This window comes from Emys orbicularis, chromosome 5 (genome assembly GCF_028017835.1).
Source record: "Emys orbicularis isolate rEmyOrb1 chromosome 5, rEmyOrb1.hap1, whole genome shotgun sequence".
NCBI classification, from domain to species: domain Eukaryota; kingdom Metazoa; phylum Chordata; order Testudines; family Emydidae; genus Emys; species Emys orbicularis.
The window spans coordinates 49,697,103-49,718,361 of NC_088687.1; the positions used below are offsets into that span (position 1 = coordinate 49,697,103).

A 21,259-nucleotide genomic window follows, 5' to 3' on the forward strand; every position below is an offset into this window, starting at 1 on the left:
GAAGATCAAGCTTATCAAGTTCTTTATGGTGTAGACTGGTGAATAAGCTACATTAAATGAATCTTGTTGTAGGTGTTCAGATTTTTTCCTAGTTCTCTTTCAGTGAGTTATGACACTTTTTTGTAATTCTAATGCACTGGTTGTAAATACAATATTTATAACTGATCTTGTTCATTTTTGACACATATATATTCCAAAACATTCAGTTTACTCTACAAATAAAGGGAAAAAAATACCTCTCTATGATTGTGCTCTTTCTTTATGCTGTTGAATATCAATCTGAGACAATAGTATTTATTCCATTTTACTCCAAAGACTTCAGACACTACTCCTCCCTCAAGAAATTTAAGCCAACAATTTAAGGAATCAGAGTCAGGAAATATTCAGTTGAAATACCAGTCTGAAGGTAGTCAATGGAAGTATTGCTTGTCATTGAAATCTTAATAGCTTTAAAGGATTTGTAAGCAAACAGTTTTCAGTTGGTGGAGACAAGTGTTTGCTGATATAGTGAGCATTAACACATTTGTCAATAGTATCTGCAGCCATGTCACATCGGACTACAGCTACCTTCGTGCCACTAATTACTGTAATTTACTATGGGACTCTCTCCAGTCACTAGAGTGGCTTGATGATGGTAAGAACTACTATGGTGGCAATGATAACTAACTCTGAAGAATTAATTAAAAGGATGGCCTTAGTAAATCATTTTCCTCGCACACTCGATTGCTACGTACATTCACCTGTTTTGTCAGAACTGCTTTTAGTAATTCATAGTCTCTGTCTATATACATTCATATACACACAAACAATTGCTTTATAGGAGTCATTAGTATTTAGTTTTCAAAAGCGAATTCTCAGATTTCTTATTACTGAAATTTCGTTCTTTTTGTAAGATCCATGTTCACCAATTTTTTTCCCATTTGTACCTTATTAAGTATTAACAAGCGATGATCTGCTGCCATCACCTGTAAGTTGAGTTAGTCTTGTACCTGAATGGGTTCTAGGAAGTAAAGTTCACAAGAGATTCTGAGAAGTGAATCATCATCACACTTCTTCTCATGATTGTTTTGCACACTGTTACAGTCTGGCAGTACCTCTCTTTGTAAATGGTGGCATTGACTGGTGAAGACCAAAATGATCAGATCTTTTGTTGGTGGAATGAAGGCAGTGGAAAGAGTTCTAGTAAGATTTCTCTTCCTATCTCTCTTTTCACCCACCATGTTCTTTCTCATCTGTCAGCAGCTTGTCATGATGCTGAAGCTTATATCTACAGTTTCTTTCTCTTTCCTGCTTGCAGGCATGGATCTCTTCTCCAATTGCACAGAGGAATGTAAAGCGCTGGGCCACTCGGATCGGTGCTGGATGCCCTCCTTTGTCGCATCCGATGGACGCCAGGCTGCAGATTATCGCAGCAATCTGCATGTGCCCGGTATGGACTCTGTTCCAGACACTGAAGTGTTTGAAACACCAGAAGCCCAGCCTGGAACAGAGAGGTCCTTTTCCACCTTCGGCAAGGAGAAGGCCCTTCACAATACTCTGGAGAGGAAGGAGTTGGATGGACTGCTGACTAATACACGAGCGCCTTACAAACCACCATATTTGAGTAAGTACTATTCAAAAGGCTGCGTGAAAATGTTCCCTTTGCGGGAATAAAACTTGGCTCTCTGCTATCCTTACTATGAATAGTACAGTCAGAGTATTGGAGGCAATGAGAAAAAAAAATTACTGCTCTTGGATTCAAATACCACTGAAAAGAACATTGTTGAATCTACTTAAAAAAGAAAAGACTTTGTGTCATGATAGTAGGTCACTGTTGCTAGCAGCAAAAACAGTATAAGGTGATGGCAAGCTAAATTTTTCTTTACATTTTAACTGCTCCAGGTGCCTCATTTTCTTATTGATACTGAACATTGTTCATCAAGCAGTGCTGGTATCATACCTACATTGCTAACGTGAGGCAGGGTTTGGAAGGCAGCAGATGAGTCTTTTTTTTTTTTTTTTTTTACACACTGTTCTCACTATCTTTTACTTTCTTGGTCATCCTACAAGATATAAACTTGTGTATTCTGCTCAATGCTTTCTATCTTGTTCTGAATTCTTACCTCTTTTATAGTCATCATTGTGGTTGGGTGACACAAAAGACAGTGTGTAGACATAGGAAAGATAGTTAATTATGCGTTTTGGATTCGGAGCTAAAAGGTGTACACTAAAATCATACTTTGGTCTAAGATGTTTTACCACTATATTTACTAGCCCATTGTATTTTATTAAGACACTACAAGATCTCCCTTGACTTGAAGAGTTTATGATGCTCATTTAGTCTGTGTGACTGGAGCCAAGGAGGCAGTGTTATACCAGTGATCATTCTTAGAGCATCAGCAGTCCCTTAGGACAGTAGGTGAGGTGAGGAATGTTTCTCTGGAGTTGGCTTTTTATTTAATTTTTAAATTTCATATGAATTCAGTAGTTGTGACAGGTGCTGCACCGAGAGCCCTGGAAACTGAAGTCTGTCTCCAGAAAGGTTTAGCATGGACAGCAATGGTGCTTGTTTCTCTGATCTCCCTCAGCTCTGTCCTGATAGCGTGAGGGTACCTTTCAAAGTTTGAGGGTAGTTCAGTCTTCTTACCCATTCAGTCCTTGGATTTTCTGTTGAAACTATGAAAAAGGTTGGAAAATTATTAGTTTTGTGATGTGCACACTCACTTATAAGGAACTGGCCTGAGGCAAGCATCTCATTTCACATAGGCCAAAAACACAGCCATCGGCTAGCAATGTCTCCTATACTCTTCTGACAAAGGTCATATGTGAACAGTTGACCTTGTAGTGAACTCTTCTGTTTTTCATTACCAATCCCCCATAACCATCCAGTCTTCCAAAAGTGTCTTTTAGTATTAGGGCACATTCTTGCCATGCATTATTAATTTCATCTTCATAATTTCAACTAAAATGTTTGGATTTTATAGCACTTCCAGCCTCATTATTACAATGTCTCTGTTTTTGTTCAGTTTAGATACGTACATTTGTTATAGTGAGGATTATCCATAACGATGCCAAACTGATGCTTCTGTTTAATTGTTCTATGTTTTGGAGGTTGATTATTTTAAAGTAAATGTGCCTTTTCCTGTTAGTTTAGTTTTTAAACTTGTGTGCAGTTAATATAAACTATTCAGCTTGTCAGTCTGTAAGCATATTGTCCCATAGTTTATACTTTATTTTCCTCACAAACTATGGCATGAGAAAATAAAATAGTTGAGGCAACATTGGAAGGAGTGAGTGGTATGTTGTGAACCAGATTCAGCAAAATTAGATCTGGACTCTGAATTGCACTGGACTTCCAATACAAACCTACAAAAAAATCTAAATTAATATTTCTGTCTTCTATTTTCCCATATTAAATGTTTTCATTAGTACAATTTTAGATTTTAAAATGTATAGCAAATAATAAAAGAACAAAGAAAAGAAAGTGAACCTATTACACTGTAGAGCTGAGCAGATTATTCACAATGAATAATTTATTCATTGAACAAGAAAAGAGAAGAGGCTAGTCTCAATTTAGTGTTAAGGAATGCACAGGAGATGCATTCTCCAGTTCAGGAAATAACTATAGTTGAGCCACTAATTAATAGTGACCACAATATAATTAAGTTTAATATCCTCCTGGGAGGAATTGCACCAAAAAGTGGTATGGTGATAATAAATTTTAGAAAGGGTGATTTTTTTTTTTAAAGAAGCTAGTCTAAAAGGGCCCTCAAGTGAGGAAAATAAAATCTATTTAAGCACACCATACCAGAATCATAGCACATATGAAAAACCCTAAGTTAAAAGAAAGCAGGAAGGTAAGAAAAAAGAAAACATATGGTTAAATTGCAAGAGAGAAGAGGGTTACTTGAGATAAATAGGTACAATTTAAAAAATACTTAGCTTAAGTAAACCCAGTAGGAAGAATCATAAATTAAAACAGATAAATTGTAAGATTGAAATTAGGAGAGATAAGAGGGTCTTTTTAGAACAAATAGCCAAAGATCTGAAAACTAATACACATTTTTTTTTTATTTTTTTTAGTATGTCAGAGGTAGGAAGCCTGTGAGAGAACAGGTAGGTCTGTTGATCTGCAATTATTAAGGGTAAAGATATCACAGAGAAGCTAAACAGTATATTTTCATTGGTCTTTACAAAAAGAGTGTTAGGGAAGCTACCTACCCCAGACCAATTTTTTTTCAAGTAAAGATGAGGAAAATGAAACTGAGGTGTGAAAAGATGAGGGGACTGAATAAATGGATACATTAAAGAGAAACAAGTCACTAGCACCAGATGGTATTCATCAAGAGTTCTGAAGGAAGTTTAGAATGAAATGGCAGAATTTGTAACAAAAATAAGCTATTGTGTGGGGTGTCTAATAGGTGGAAAATATAGTACCTTTCATTGGAGGAGGGGTCCCCAGCCAGCAAGCCAGAATCTTTAGTCAAGTTCTTTCAATACTAATTTGTTCCTGAATAAGTAATATACAAAGTAATATGTTAATATTTTATTGTAAGTATGCCTTAATAAAAAGTGTTGTTGTTTTTTAAAAGACACTAAGCATGCTCCTGAAAATTACGGGCCAGTACGCCTTCTCAATTTAGTACCAGGTATATGGCTGAAGTGGTAATGAAAGATGGAGTTTTAAAAAAATATACAATTATGAATATAATATATTAGGAACAAACCAGCATGTCTTCTGTAAAAGAAAATCCTGCCTCTTCAATCTATTAGAATTCTTTGAGGATGTTTAAGCAATGGTGGGTAAAAAAGAATTGGTTGATATGATGAACTTTGTCAAAAGCTTTTTGAATGTTCAGACAAATTATAAGAGGCTATTAAAGTGACTAAGCATAGTCACAGGGTTAGAGGTAAAGTATTATCACACATTTGAAACTATCTAAGAGACAGAAAATTATTAGGAATAAATGGATTGTTTTCAGCACCAACAGAAGGTTAACAATCAGGTTCCACAAGGGCCTGTACAGGGACCCATACTGCTTAATGTATTTAATGAGGTGGGAAAAGGGATGAAAAGTGAGGGGGGGAAATTTGCAGATGACAGTAAATTATTTTGGTTAGTCAATACTATAGTACAGTGTTTCTCAACCAGGGGTACATGTACCCCTGGGGATATGCTGAGGCCTTCCAGGAGATAAATCAATTCATCTAGATAGTTGCCTAGTTTTACAACAAGGACTAGCGAAGTCAGTACAAACTAAAATTTCATACAGACAATGACTTGTTTATACTGCTCTACATACTATATGCTGAAATGTAAGTACAATATTTGTATTCCATTTGATTTATTTTGTAATTATGTGGCAAAAATGAGGAGGTAAGTAATTTGTCAGTAATAGTGTTCTGTGAAACTTTTTTGTATGTTTATGTCTGATTTTGTAAGTAAGTAATTTTTAAGTGAGGTGAAACTTGGGGTACGCAAGACATATCAGACTCCTGAAAGGGGTAAAGTAGTCTGCAAAGGTTGAGAACCACTGCTATAGTAGACTGTGAGGAACTTCAGAGAGACTTAGCAAAGCTAGGGGAATGGGAACATAATATATACTGGAAAGAGTTATTTGAACTATTATTGTACCTTTATAAATTATAAATTAACTGTTACCACTGAGAAAAAAAGACTTTAATATCACTGAGGACAATGTAAAGAAAAGCATCTGGTTCATGTGCACTGGTAGTTAAAACAGTAAAGAAAATGCTACGTTGTACAAATAATGGAATAGAAAATATACTGAAAATATTATAATGCCATTATGTAAATTCATTATACCCTCTCACCTTATTGCTGTGTTCAGTTCTGGTCACTCCAATTGAAAAATAACAAACAAAAACCAAACACAGAAAAACTCGTAACATAATGATTAGAGGCATGAATATACTTCTGGGTGAAGATTAGTACTGATTAGTTTAGGGAAGATGTGAAAGGGAACATGAGGAATAAGGAATAATAAATGATACAGAGAAAGTAAATTAAGCAGTCCCATTTACCCTTTCTTATAACAAGAGAATGAGGGGGCAACAAAGGAACTGCAAAACAATCAATTTAAAATTCATAAAAGGGACTTACTTTTGATACAATTCACAGTTAACCTCATTGTTATGAGATGTAACTGAAACCATGAACTCTGTAGAATTTAAAAGTAGTATCAGACATTTTTATGGATAAATGAGAACATCAGCAATTACATTAGAAAGTATGATGATATAGAAAGGATATAAATCCTCATGTTTCAAAGGGGTTCAGAAGAAACATCTCCTATGAGCAGATTATTCCATTATAGGTTTTTCTTCACCTTCCTCAAAAGCATCTGGAACGGACCTGTGTCAGAGGCAGGACATCAGACTAGCTGAACCACTGAATTTATTCAATATAGCAATTCCTATGTTCCTGTGAATTTAGCTTATTTTTATGCTAATGTAACATCCACGAGCAGATCAGGATATCCTCAAATTCCTTTGTTATACTAGGTTATTTGATTAATATCTTTTCAAAATTTTCACTGTGTGGATTTATCATAAATATTTGAAATTCACGCTGTGCTGCTTAGTTGTGACTCAGGCAATAAATCACAGGGCCCTTTACTCATTTCTGATTGGATGAATGCACAAGCTTTACAAAATTGAATACTTGTGCATGCAAATTTAAAAATTCATTTTCCCCAAGTAGTCAGGCATAGACTTGAAACTGACTTTCTGCAAACATCTTTCCTATTAAAACTTGATCATTTGAAGGGTCACAGAAATCAAATCCTGAACATGGGCTAGAGCAAATTCATTTAAAAATTTGAATGAATATTGGGATGGGGAGAATTGCATTTTCCCCCCAGCTCTAATTCTAAACCTTTGTTCTTCTTCTGCTAATAGATGTTTGTTGCTTTTGTGGTCTAATCTCCTTGGGCCAGGACTGTGTCCCACTACATATCTGTACAGCACCCAGCACAATGGGGCCCCAATCCTCATTGGGGCTTCTGGACCAAAGGGATTAGACCAGGGGTCGGCAACGTTTGGCACGCGGCTCGCCAGGGTAAGCACCCTAGCGGGCCGGGCCAGTTTATTTACCTGCTGACGCAGCAGGTTTGGCCGATCGCGGCCCCCACTGGCCGCGGTTCGCCGTCCCGGGCCAATGGGGGCGGCGGGAAGCCGCGGCCAGCACATCCCTTGCCCGCGCCGCTTCCCGCCGCCCCCATTGGCCCGGGACAGCGAACCGCGGCCAGTGGGGGCCGCGATCAGCTGAACCTGCCACGTCAGCAGGTAAATAAACTGGCCTGGCCCGCTAGGGTGCTTACCCTGGCGAGCCGCGTGCCAAACGTTGCCGATCCCTGGATTAGACCATCAACCTGTTCCTAATCACCTAGGACCAGATCCTGAGATGGTATAAACGGGCATAATTTAATTGAGTTCAGTGGAGCCATACTGACTTCCAGCAGCTGAGAATTTGACCCTTAATTTTAAAAAATGCATTGACTTTCATCCTATTTAAACAAGTTTGTGTATCTTGTGGGTCATCCTTGATTGACAGATAGATAGATAGATAGAAATAATTTTGAGAGCTTCTGGGGCCTGGTCTACACTACGAGTTTAGGTCGACTTTAGCCGCGTTAAATCGAATTTAGCCTGGACACGTTCACACGACGAAGCCCTTTCTTTCGACTTAAAGGGCCCTTTAAACCGGTTTCTTTACTCCACCTCCGACGAGGGGATTAGCGATCAAATCAGCCTTAGGGGGTCGGAATTGGGTTAGTGTGGATGGAATTCAACGTTATTGGCCTCCGGGAGCTATCCCACAGTGCTTCATTGTGACCGCTCTGGACAGCACTCTCAACTCAGATGCACTGGCCAGGTAGACAGGAAAAGCCCCGCGAACGTTTGAATTTCATTTCCTGTTTGCTGAGCGTGGAGAGCACAGGTGACCACGCAGAGCTCATCAGCACAGGTAACCGTGATGGAGTCCCAGGATCGCAAAAGAGCTCCAGCATGGACAGAACGGGAGGTACGGGATCTGCTCGCCATATGGGGAGATGAATCAGTGCTGGCTGAACTCCGAAGCAGTAAACGAAATGGCAAAATATTAGAAAAGGTCTCCAAGGCCATGAAGGACAGAGGCCATAACAGGGATGCACAGCAGTGCCGCGTGAAAATTAAGGAGCTAAGGCAAGCCTACCACAAAGCCAGAGAAGCAAATGGAAGGTCCGGGGCTGAGCCGCAAACATGCCGCTTCTACGCAGAGCGGCATGCCATTCTAGGGGGTGCAGCCACCACTACCCCAACCATGTGCTATGAGTCCCTCACTGGAGAAACACACAGGGAAGCGGGTTCGGGGTACGAGGAAGATGAGGATGAAGATAATGTAAATAGCTCACAGCAGCAAGGAAGCGGAAAAACCGGTTTCCCCAACAGCCAGGATATGTTTATCACCCTGGACCTGGAACCAGTAACCCCCGAACTCACCCAAGACCCTGAGGGCACACAAGGGACCTCTGGTGAGTGTACCTTTGTAAATATTACACATGGTTTAAAAGCAAGCGTGTTTAATGATTAATTTGCCCTGGCAATCGTGGCCAGTACAGCTACTGGAAAAGTCTGTTAACGTGTATGGGGATGGAGCAGAAATCCTCCAGGGACATCTCCAGAAAGCTCTCCTTCATGTACTCCCAAAGCCTTTGCAAAAGGTTTCTGGGGAGGGCTGCCTTATCCCGTCCGCCATGGTAGGACACTTTACCACGCCAGGCCAGTAGCACGTAGTCTGGAATCATTGCATAACAAAGCATGGCAGCGTATGGTCCCGGTGTTTGCTGGCATGCAGACAACATCCATTCCTTATCGCTCTTTGTTATCCTCAGGAGAGTGCTATCATTCACGGTCACCTGGTTGAAATGGGGCAATTTTATTAAGGGGACATTCAGAGGTGCCCCTTCCTGCTCTGCTGAACAGAAATATTCCCCGCTGTTAGCCACGCGGTGGGGTGGGAGGGGTGAAGTGATCATCCCAGAGAATTGGGTGTGTGGGGGAGGGGAATTAGTTGGGTTTGTGCTGCACGTTAACCCTGAAACCGCAGCCCCTCCTTTTACATTGCAAACCCATTTTAAATGGCCAACCCAACGGGTGCTTGGTATGGTTAATGAGAGCAGTACTGTTTTAAACCATCCCCACATGTTAACAAGGTTAAAAAAGCCAAAAGACTGTGTCTTACCATGGCTGCCTGCAAGCTGAAATCTGTGGCCTGGCACTGCGTGAGTGATCTCTCACACCAAACAGGCAGGCCCTCAATATAAGAGGAAAAATGCGACCTTGTAACGAAAGCACATGTGCTGTGTGATGTGAACAGCAAAATTTAATGTGAAAGAGTGTACCCATTATTCTCTAAAATGTATCTTTTTTAACCACCTCTCCCTTCTCCTCCACCAGCTGCAAATCTTTCTCCTTCACAGAGGCTAGTGAATATTCGAAAGCGGAAGCGAAGGACGCGTGATGAAATGTTTACAGAACTACAGACTGCCTCCCACGCTGACAGAGCACAGCAGAATGCGTGGAGGCAGTCAATGACTGATTATAGAAAAGCCCAATATGAGCGAGAGGAGAGGTGGCGTGCTGAATCGCGGGCTGAAGATGAGAGGTGGCGTCAGCTTGCACACAGAAGGCAAGAGTCGATGCTCCGGCTGCTGGAGCATCAAACTGATATGCTCCAGCGTATGGTTCAGATGCAGGAAAGGCAGCAGGAGCACAGACCGCCGCTACAGCCCCTGTGTAACCAACAGCCCTCCTCCCCAAGTCCCATTGCCTCCTCACCCAGACGCCCAAGAACACGGTGGGGGGGCCTCCGGCCACCCAGTCACTCCACCCTAGATGATTTCCCGAGCAATAAGTGTTAAAGTTTTAAAGTTTTAAACTGCAGTGTGTCCTTTTCCTTCCCTCCTCCCCCACCCATCCCGGGCTACCTTTGCAATTATCCCCCTAGTTGTGTGATGAATTAATAAAGAATGCATGAATGTGAAGTAACAATGACTTTATTGCCTCTGCAAGTGGTGCTTGAAGGGGGGAGGGTAGGAGAGGGTGGGGTGGTTGGTTTACAGGGAAGTAGAGTTAACCGGGTGGGTGGGGGGGCGGAGATTTCATCAAGGAGAAACAAACAGAAGTTTCACACCGTAGCCTGGCCAGTCACAAAACTAGTTTTCAAAGCTTCTCTGATGCGCACCGCGCCCTGCTGTGCTCCTCCAACCGCCCTGGTGTCTGGCTGCGCGTAATCAGCGGCCAGGCGATTTGCCTCTACCTCCCACCCCGCCATAAATGTCTCCCCCTTACTCTCACAGATATTGTGGAGCGCACAGCAAGCAGCAATAACAATGGGGATATTCTTTTCGCTAAGGTCTGAGCGAGTCAGTAAGCTGCACCAGCGCGCTTTTAAACGCCCAAATGCACATTCCACCACCATTCGGCACTTGCTCAGCCTGTAGTTGAACAGGTCCTGACTCCTGTCCAGGCTGCCTGTGTACGGCTTCATGAGCCATGGCATTAAGGGGTAGGCTGGGTCCCCAAGGATCACGATAGGCATTTCAACATCCCCAACGGTTATTTTCTGGTCCGGGAAGAAAGTCCCTTCCTCCAGCTTTCGAAACAGAACAGAGTGCCTGAAGATGCGAGCATCATGTACCCTTCCCGGCCAGCCCACGTTGATGTCGGTGAAACGTCCCTTGTGATCCACCAGGGTTTGCAGCAGCATTGAAAAGTACCCCTTGCGGTTTATGTACTCGGTGGCTTGGTGCTCCGGTGCCAAGATAGGGATATGGGTTCCATCTATCGCCCCACCACAGTTTGGGAATCCCATTGCAGCAAAGCCATCCACTATGGCCTGCACGTTTCCCAGAGTCACTACCCTTGATATCACCAGGTCTCTCATTGCCCTGGCAACTTGGATCACAGCAGCCCCCACAGTAGATTTGCCCACTCCAAATTGATTCCCGACTGACCGGTAGCTGTCTGGCGTTGCAAGCTTCCACAGGGCTATCGCCACTCGCTTCTCAACTGTGAGGGCTGCTCTCATCCTGGTATTCTGGCGCTTCAGGGCAGGGGAAAGCAAGTCACAAAGTTCCATGAAAGTGCCCTTACGCATGCGAAAGTTTCGCAGCCACTGGGAATCGTCCCACACCTGCAGCACGATGCGGTCCCACCAGTCTGTGCTTGTTTCCCAGGCCCAGAATCGGTGTTCCACGGCATCAACCTGCCCCAGGAACACCATGATTTCCACATTACTGGGGCCTGTGACCTGGTCTAGGTCCATGTCCATTTCCTTATCACTCTCGTCGCCGCGCTGCAATCGCCTCCTCCTCGGCTGGTCCTGGTTTTGCTTTGGCATGTCCTGGCTCTGCATATACTCCAGGACAATGCGCGTGGTGTTCATAGTGCTCATAATTGCCGCGGTGATCTGAGCGGGCTCCATGATCCCAGTGCTAGCTATGGCGTCTGGTCTGAAAAAAGGCGCGAAACTAGTATCTGAAGGACCAGGGGAAGGAGGGAGGGAGGGAGGGAGGGAGGGGCGAGTGACAACATGGCGTACAGGTACAGGGAATTAAAATCAAGAAAGGTGGCTGTGCATCAGGGAGAAACACAAACAACTGTCACACAGAATGACCCCCACCCCCCAGAGATTGAACTCCTAAGCCTGGGTTTAGCAGGCCGTTGATTTGACGGAGGGAGGGGGGAAGGAAATGAATACAGAACAAATCTATTTTTTACATCTTAAGACGACGGTGCAGCATGACTGATAGCCCTCGGCATTTTCTGGGTGCTTGGCAGCAAATACTGGGCGCTTGGCAGTTAGCCTTCAGGCCTATTGCACGATCTGATACCCACTGCAGTATGATGACGACGGATACCAGTCATAATATACTATCTACTGCCAAAAGGCAAGGGGTTGCTGCTGTGTAGCAATGTAGCCCCACGTCTGCCAGCCCCATGTCTGCAAGCACCCAGATTGCCCTCGGCCTCTTCTGGGTGCTTAGCAGAAAATACTGGGCGCTTGGCAGAAAATAGCATACTACAACTGATAGCCATCATTGTCAAGACAGTTCGATAGGACAGAGCATGTCTGACCAGGTGCCCATGATTGACAGCCACTGCTGTATGACGAGGACGGTTACCAGTCGTAATAAACCATCTACTGCCAAAAGGCAAAAGGTAAGGGGCTGGTGCAATGCAGCCCTACGGCTGCCAGCCCCACAGCTACCAGCACCCAGATCGCCGATGAAGGCTACCAGTCATGCTGCACCGTCTACCGCCAAAAGGCAGTTAGCTGCTGCTGCTGTGTAGCAATGCAGTCCCACGTCTGCCGGCACCCGGATGACATATGGTGACGGTGAGCTGAGCTGAGCGGGCTCCATGCTTGCCGTGGTATGTTGTCTGCACAGGTAACCCAGGTAAAAAGGCGCGAATCTATTGTCTGCTGTTGCTGTGACGGAGGGGGAGGGGCCTGACGACATGTACCCAGAACCCCCCGCGGCACTGTTTTGCATCATTCGGGCATTGGGATCTCAACCCATAATTCCAATGGGCGCCGGAGACTGCGGGAACTGTGGGATAGCTACCCATAGTGCAATGCGCCGGAAGTCAACGCTAGCCTCGGTACTGTGTACGCGGTCCGCCGACTAGAGCACTTAGAGCATTTTATGTGGGGACACACACAATCGGCTGTATACAACCAATTTCTATAAAACCGGCTTCTATTAATTCAATCTAATGTCGTAGTGTAGACATACCCTAAGAGTTGTGAATTGATATCAATAGAGAATTATTTTTTCTTATCAGCAGCAGAACAGGCACAACATGGACAGCGGCAATGTAAGGCAGGAACTAACCAAGCTTAGCTACACTATTCACCAATGTGCCTCAACCTGGACCTGGAGTCTCCCTACATTTATAATCTTTGACCACGATTGTTATGATTTTGTTTGGTATGAACTCCAGGGCTCCCGTCCTGCAAAGACTTAGGTACATGCTTAACTTTGCATGCATGTAGCTTAATTTCCCATGGAAGTCAACAGAATTGCTCTTATGCATCAAGTTAAGTATATGCATATATCTTTGAAGAACTGATTGCCTAGGAACTGGACTATCAACTAATCTCAAACAAGCTGCCAAAGAACAATAATAAGGTATGGTTGTTGTTTTTTCCCTCCCACAGCCATTATTAGGATTAGCAGAATTCAGGGTTTTTTTATATAATTTTAATGGTTAATGTCAATGTTTATTTTTAAGCATTTTTTATTTTTATCAATTTAAATTTTCACAGGTATGGGAAACTGGGGGAGGTCAGACAGTGGGGGCTCGGACAATAATTATTTATCGACAATAGATGTTGAAATTCAAAAGTTAAAGCTTTATAACTGTTAAAACATAAATTGTCAATATCACATGTTAAAATATACAAAGTAAATATCCTTAAATCAAAGTCTAATAAGTTCTCAAGCAGCATTTTTATTACTTTAGTTTTCTGAAATTCTGATTATCATCGATGGATATATATATTTTTATTGGTTTGTGTGTTTATGGGCATAGCAATGTTTACCGACATTTACTGTTAAAAATCTGATCCTTCCAAACGTAGTCATTATCCATCAACTTGAATCGCTTTAGAATAAATGACCCAGAAGTAAAAAGTGTTCCATATCTTTTTAACATTACACGGAGTCAGTCGCTGCCCTGTGGTGATTTTTTGCAAGGAATAAAAGTGTGTTGATAAGGATTTTTAATTTATTTATTTATTTATTTACTGGAATTTGGGTGTCCCTAGTATCAAAGAAAAATGTTACTTCATGATAGCATATATACCACAGAACACTTTTCAACAAAAGGTAAAAGCAAATCTAGGAAAAACAAATTTCATTAAGAATTCCATTGTATTTTTTGGAAAAATTAAAAATCAATCATGTAATTAGTGAGGCTCTTATGTGGTCAGTACTGTGAAAGCAGAATTTTCTTTTCTTTTTGTGCAGTTATGCCTTCTTTCTGAAAAATCGTTTGCATAGTTTTACCATGGCTTTAAAGTATAATAAAAATAAATAGGTACCAAACAAACCATATATTCACCAATATTGTGGCATTACCAAAAAAAAAAAAAAAAAAAAGTAACATTTGGGGAAAAAAAATAGGTGCTTGATTTCTAAAAGGAGAGGATAGTGGCCTTGTACCCATTTTTGCATGTGCATTTATGCGCTTATAATTTCTCACACAGTTGTACAAACAAAGCAGATATTGGTATCACAAGGATTAGCTGGGCCCCTAACTTGTGATTTTTCTCATGCAAATGCAGAATTTTCATGTAAAATTGTGGTACATATTTGCAATCAAATATATATAAACATGCACCAAAAATGCATGTGCAGTTGGGGTCTTACTTCTAAAAATTGACTGTAAGGGTTGAATTTTTCAAAGGTGGCTTCAAACAAGTCTGCACTGAAATGCACAAGTTTGAGTACTATTATTTGGGTGTGCAAGCAAAAGAATGTGTATACGTAAAACTTTATAAGCATGCATGAGTGAGTTATGCATGTGCAAATTCTATAATTTTGTGCACAAAGGTGGCTAAAAAGTTGCTCCTCATCCTGTAATCTGACCTGTAAAGATGATCCCTTTACATTGGCATGGAGTCCCAGTAGAGTGAATGGAATTCTTCCTGGGCACCCATATGACTCAGATTTCAGGATCCAGGCTTTTATGTGCAAATGATTTGCACGTGCAAAATTGCACACACAAAAATTGGAGGCTGAGTTGCATAGATAGCTTTTAATGCCCATAACCCAATTGTGCATTTGGCCTGTTCTTCTAAGCACTACAAGGAACTCTTGGATTTCCCACTGTCATTTTTAAAATGCTGAGAGACAGAAGCTGTTATATAAGTAAAACTTATCAGCCTAAATTTGTTGTGGGACATTAAAAGTAATTTAAGCTATATTTCTAAATAAAATAAAGTACTTAAAAATCTTGTTATAGGAATGAATAAGGTAAGCGTGAGAGGTGATATGTATTCACTGATTACAGTAAGTACTCTATGACCCTACATAAATTACTCATGATCATTCACTGCTCAGTCATTATTGAGTAACTTATGTAATGTTTTTAAAACTCCTGTTCTCCACTATTTTATATTCTTCATGTGACTGTATTCCTCTTGCAGTCATGTCTCAAAGGGAATAATGGTAACAGGGTATCTAATGCAATAATAGTTAGAGAGGAAATGGATAAGTCACATGGCAAAATCAAGAAGGAAAAGTTTAGAAAATGCAGAAATAACTGAATATGTTCATTTTAATATGGCCTAATAAAATTTACCCTTGAGTGACGTTATTTTAATTGAATTGTGCCATTTTTTTAACATGAAGAAAAATGAGAGACTCATTCAATTTTCCATTCTAAACCAGGAATATTAGCTGCCTTATTTAGGCAATATTTACCTGAGTCTTTTTATATAGCTAAGAGACTAGACAGAACTTCATAGTATCCCTCTATATTATAAAATAGCGAGGAATGCAATAGTAAGTATAGCAGTGGTTCTCAAACATTTGTATTGGTGACCCCTTTCACATAGCAAGCCTCTGAGTGTGACCCCCCTTATAAATTAAAAACACTTTTTAATATATTTAACACCATTATAAATGCTGGATGCAAAGCAGGGTTTGGGGTGGACGCCGACCGCTCACGACCCCCCACGTAATAACCTTGCGACTCCTTGAGGAGTCTCGACCCCCAGTTTGAGAACCCCTGAAGTGTATAGGGAACACTTTCTCCACCACTGAAATGCAGCCACTTCTGGGATGAAATACCACAAATATCAGCAACTCACAACAGTTTAGGGCAAAAAGTAAAGAATAAATTTTCTGTTTGGTTTAAAGAGGGATTTGTTGTGAGGCAGGCAACTTGAATTTGACCAGGTTTTTTGAATTTACCCCCATACTTTTATGAAAGGTACCATGAGCTCTTTTATATCAAGTTGTTGGAATCTTGTTTTTACATCTCACTGAAAGACAGCAGATAGCTTCCTCCCCGCCCCGCCCCCCCCAAACACACACACACCATTTTAGAACAGTGGTTGAGTAGTGTCAGGGTATGTCTACACTGCAGTTAAAAATGTGTGGCTGGTCCATGCCAGCTGACTCAGACTAAGGGGCTGTTTAACTGTGAGGTAGATATTGGGGCTCAGGCTGGAACCTGGGCTCTAGTACCCTGCAAGGTGTGATGGTCTCAGAGCTCGAGCCCAAATGTTTACACCACAGTAAAACAACTCCTTAGCTTTGGGGGTTTAATTGCAGTGTAGCCATACCATCAGAAAATGGAGTGTCATCTTCTGAATCACCAACACTAAAGTATTAAAGAAACTAACAAAAAATCTGCTGAATACATTGTCGGTTATTTTTGAGAATGCTGTGTCTGTCATCATAGGGTACGATTTTCAAAGCATCTCAGTGACTTAGCAGTCAGTCTCATTTTCAAAAGTGTCTTCGGCAACAGTACTCAGGCTCCCAAATCACTTAGGTGGCTTTGAAAATTTTACTCACGGTAGGCATGCAATGTTATATAGAAGTCAATGCTAGCATCACATTCATTATGAAGGCCCACTGCCTCTGTCCTTTTCTCTGGTGATTGACACTGGAGTGCGGAACAGAACTTGCTGCTCCCCCTGGCTCTATTCAAAGTAGATTCTCCTCACCACAGCTTCAACATATGCACTCCACAATGGAGGCGGGACCCCAAGTGGTTCTTGCTCACAGCTCACTCCAGGGCAAAATGATCTTCTTCATACACCCACACTAGTTAGCTCCTGTTCCTTTGCTTGTCTTCTCACTGTTCTATATACAGCAAAACCTTGAAAACACTCTCTAAAAGGCTCTGCTTCTCCTTCCTCCCACTTTCATTTGTAAAGGCACATCCCCTTTCCCAACTGTTTTTTTCCCCTGAGGGAAGGAAAGAGGACAACAGTTTAAAGAACATGATAAATAATTGGGGGGGGGGGGGGGGGGGAGGGAAGGCAAGGAAAAGCAGTCCTCAGGAGTAACTGCACTGATATCTTGACATTTACACATGAACGCTCTAATGTCCAGTACCACATTGTTACCTGACAAGCCCACTTCTCCATAGACTGTGCTTCAACTTTGTTCTCACATGTCAGCCACTGACCATGCCAAGAGATTCATGCTAGCAATGGGGATTGCTGCTGGCATGAAGCTACTGTGAATATAGTTAATTTGTTTTCAGAAGTCACTGCAGTCTAGTGAGGTCTCAGAGGATTGGAAAATGACACACATAGTAACTTGTTTTAAGAAAGGGGAAAGGGAGACCCAGGTAATTAGACCATTAAGTTTAACTTCAGTTCCTGGTAAATTGCTGGGAAAAAAATGAATAAAGCAGTCAGACTCAGTTTGTAAGCACCAAGAGTAAAATAACATGATGAGTGGTGAGCAATGTGGATTCATGAAAACCAAATTAGACTAAACTAATTTAATTTATTTCTTTGATAGGAAAACAATCTTTATTGGTTACAGAAAATATAGGCAACATAGTGAAGCAAGTCTTCAAAACATGTTCCTAAATTCTACCTGCAAAATGTGTGCATGCATGAGTTGCAAGAGTAAAACCTGTATTTGAATGTACACATAATTGCCAGTTTTACATATTCTATTGTAGTATTTAAGCATGCAATATGTACTGTCCAGATCTGTGGTGTGCAATCCAGAATCCTGGTTTCAAAAATTCAGAAATGTGGTCAAGCGTATCTTCTTGATATAGAGTTTCCTATTGTTTTACATGACATTTTCATCAGTAAGCTGAAATAATGTAATGTATAATGATGGATGTGGAGTCAATTAGGAGGGACTGATGATGAACAGTGCTTCAACGCAACCTTCCTTCCTGGTTCTGCAATATTTCACGTGGGCCTTTGAACTCTTAAGTACAGTCAGTTCAACTACCTGGCTATGTTTTCATATGACATCTAAATGACAGCAAATTCACACTCACATGACATCTAAATGTGTCGCACATAACTTTGAGTGCAAAAAGGAAGGGTGAGTTTTAAAAAACTAGCTCACAAATAACAAAAAGCAGTAATTGTTGTTATAATGGGCTTATATCAAGCTAGGGAGAGGATATTTGTAGTATCTTGAAGTGGCCTATTCTAGACTCATTATTGACTTGGAAGATACTGTGGAGATATGTGATAATCATATTTTTGAACAATAGAATCTTGGAGAGCATTACAAATGCTTTCTAGAATATAATAAACACAGTGTAATCTTGGTAAATTGGAGGGACTAGCAGAAATTTGAAAGTATGGTATTCAGTAAAAACTGAAGCTTCATTTAAGAAGGACAAATAAAATGCTTAGATAAAAGAATACCAGCCAGATTATACTACCTCAGAAAAGCACCAAAGGTTATAGTAAATGTTAAATGGGGCACAAGACAGGAATGCAGTGCTGGTGTAATATTGTATCAAAGTGCTCTGTTCAGTTTCAGGCTTCTCAATTAAAAAAAGACAAATATTCATAGATGTCAGAAATGTGCAGTGAAAATGTTGAATTATTTTGAAAATAAGACAGACGAAAGGCTAAGCAAGTGGGGATTAATGAATCTAGAGATACGGAGATTGAGAGGGAAATGAAAGCTATATATATATATATATATATAAACAGCTGTTACAAAGAGGATAGGGATCAATTATGGTCATTAGTCAATGAGTACGCAAGGAATGAGTGGTTTAAGATGAAGCAGGAAAAATGTAAATTAGCGATTAGGACACATATGCAATGGAATAGGTTGCCAATAGACAATTTAGAATTACCCTCACTGGAGATGTTCAATACTAGATATAACACCCATGTATCAGGAATGGTTGAGGAATAATGAAATCAGTCCCACCAGAATGCATGAGTATAGATTACCTATTCAGGTGTCTTCAAGTCTGAAATATTCTATGATTCTCTCTGTCTCTAAGACAATGATGCTGTGTGTATTATCTACCATGTTATCAGAAGATATTATGGTTATAGTACAACAGAGAAGAAAAAATTGCTACTGGTTGGTACTTCTAGTCAGAACATTGGCTTTCACTTTTCTTTGGTCCATTGTAGAGAATAGCTGACTGTTCTCTGCATTCACCAGTAGTATCTGGAAGGCATCATTTCCACAGTAAAGACAACTAGAAGATTAATCAAATCTGACATATTTTGCCACCAGGCTGTACTTGGTAGTTAAAAAAATTCCTCAGCATTTAGCACAGAAAATCAAGTACACACAGAAGTACCATACATGCCATAGAACACTGGTAGCAACAAACAGCCAGGACTCAATTCAGGAAAACATCCCTATTAAACACATGCTTAAATGTAACCATGCACCTATATCACATTGAAGTCAATCCTTAAAGGTAAGCACCTGCTTAAGTATGGCCCTGAACGGTGCTTAAACACTTTATTGAATCAGATCTAATTCATAGCAAGTGAAATTTCCTTCTGGACAAAGGACCAGCAAAAGCCAAGCACTACTGAAATCTTAAAAATAAGCATTAGAGAAATGGCTAAAATCTTAATATCATACAGGAGTTGCATTACAAAGGCAGCATCTGCCATCAAATACCAGTCTCTTATCACACTAAGTATTCTAAGTATGGAGTGGGGGAGTATGGTACCTCAAGTCTGCACTGTGTGGCAAATTGTTGGAATGGCCCTCAATGTAGCAAAATATTGAGGATTTTATTCTCAGAACTATGGTCATTGAATGTTTTTTTTTTCTTTTTTAAGATTGGGAATGAAAATGGAAATGTGAATGGTCCATTAGTCCACACAGACATGCACGTACATTCCCTAATGTACTCAGTGTATCTGTAGGGCCTAGAACTCAGAAGCATATTAAAAATGAGGAAATTAAATTTCCTAAAACATGTGCTGTTAAATCCCGCACTGAAGCTAGTCAAGTTGACTGAGTGTATGTCAATATAGAATTTGGACAACAAACTTTAAAAACAAGTTGATCATCCATTTAGGTGTTGGTGCAGATTTCAAAATTAATTTCTAGTAGGAAAAATCACTGCAAAGTGACCCTCTTGTATTTAGACAAGTGATATGCCCCTTTTTAATGGGGGATGGGGGGAGAGGAGGTAATATCAGTATCAAAGTAATTCTCAATAGGCTGTAAACACGGTGTGATCAGTGCAACGTCTATCAGTGTCAAATCTCCAGTTGCCTTGGAATCATTGTCCTTGAATTGATTTCAGTGAATTTGGACAATTAAATCTTATACACACTTATGCAAGACAAAAGGAAAGGGCACTGTATGTGGTTACATTATTTATTATGGGCAAGATAACTCTGGGATATGCTAGTGTAGAAAATCCTAAGTGTGTAGAAAATCCTCAGTGTAGTGAACAGAATTTAATGATCTTTAGGATTTATTTATTTAGATAAAAGCAAGGATGTTTGTGAGAAAGTGTTCAGCATAGCAATTACTAATCCTTTGTATTTCAGCCTCATTATTTTATTCACAGCCTGCAGACCTAATGCTCACGTTCTCGTTTGATTTTACACAATCTGAGTAATTGTACATACCAGTCCAAATGCTATCAGATTTCAAAGGACAAATTCTGTCTGGCTACAATATGTGTTGGCTGGGGAGGCGGGAGGTTCTTCATCCTCTTCCCGACTTTGAGTAGTTCTACCAGGCACAGCCCTGTGCATAAGAAAAAGCATGGACTATGCGTTTCCTACTCCCCTGGTGGACAGATAGTGAGGATCCCACTGCACAAAGACACACTCAGACATATACACACACTGGCCAAGAGAAGTGGCTGATCTCCCTAAAGAGTATAGTCGGGGTTCTGGAACTATGGGTGCTGGGGGTGCAGTAGCACCCACTGGCTTGAAGAGCTTTCTATGATATACAGGGTTTACAGTTTGGTTCAATGGCTTTCAGCACCACTGGGAGTAATGGCTCTTCATATTCAGTCTGAGGTGTTGGCCCAGATCCTCAAAGGTACTTAGGTGTTGCTTTGTTCAGCATTGCAATGCCAAATCTATGGGCGGCCTGCCACATAGTTGAATCCTCAGTCCTGAGTTAGGCGCCCAGGCAGAGAGTTAAATGCTTAAGAAAAGGATCCTCTGAAGCCAGCAAAGTGATCATGAAACCACTTAAATTAGGAGTGAAATGCTGAGGAGAAGAGTAGATGGAAAGAGAAGAGGAGACTA

At 41.0% G+C, this 21,259-nt stretch overlaps 1 protein-coding gene across 2 annotated transcripts in view; it reads left to right on the forward strand.

Moving 5' to 3' along the window:
- The window catches only part of PCDH10 (protocadherin 10), a 41,039-nt gene that overhangs the window by 12,892 nt on the left and 6,888 nt on the right, over positions 1 to 21,259 (forward strand). For both annotated transcript variants that reach the window (XM_065405253.1, XM_065405254.1), the window contains exon 4: positions 1,298 to 1,603. In XM_065405253.1, coding sequence (XP_065261325.1) covers positions 1,298 to 1,603 — 306 coding nt within the window. The remainder of the gene's footprint in view (positions 1 to 1,297; positions 1,604 to 21,259) is intronic.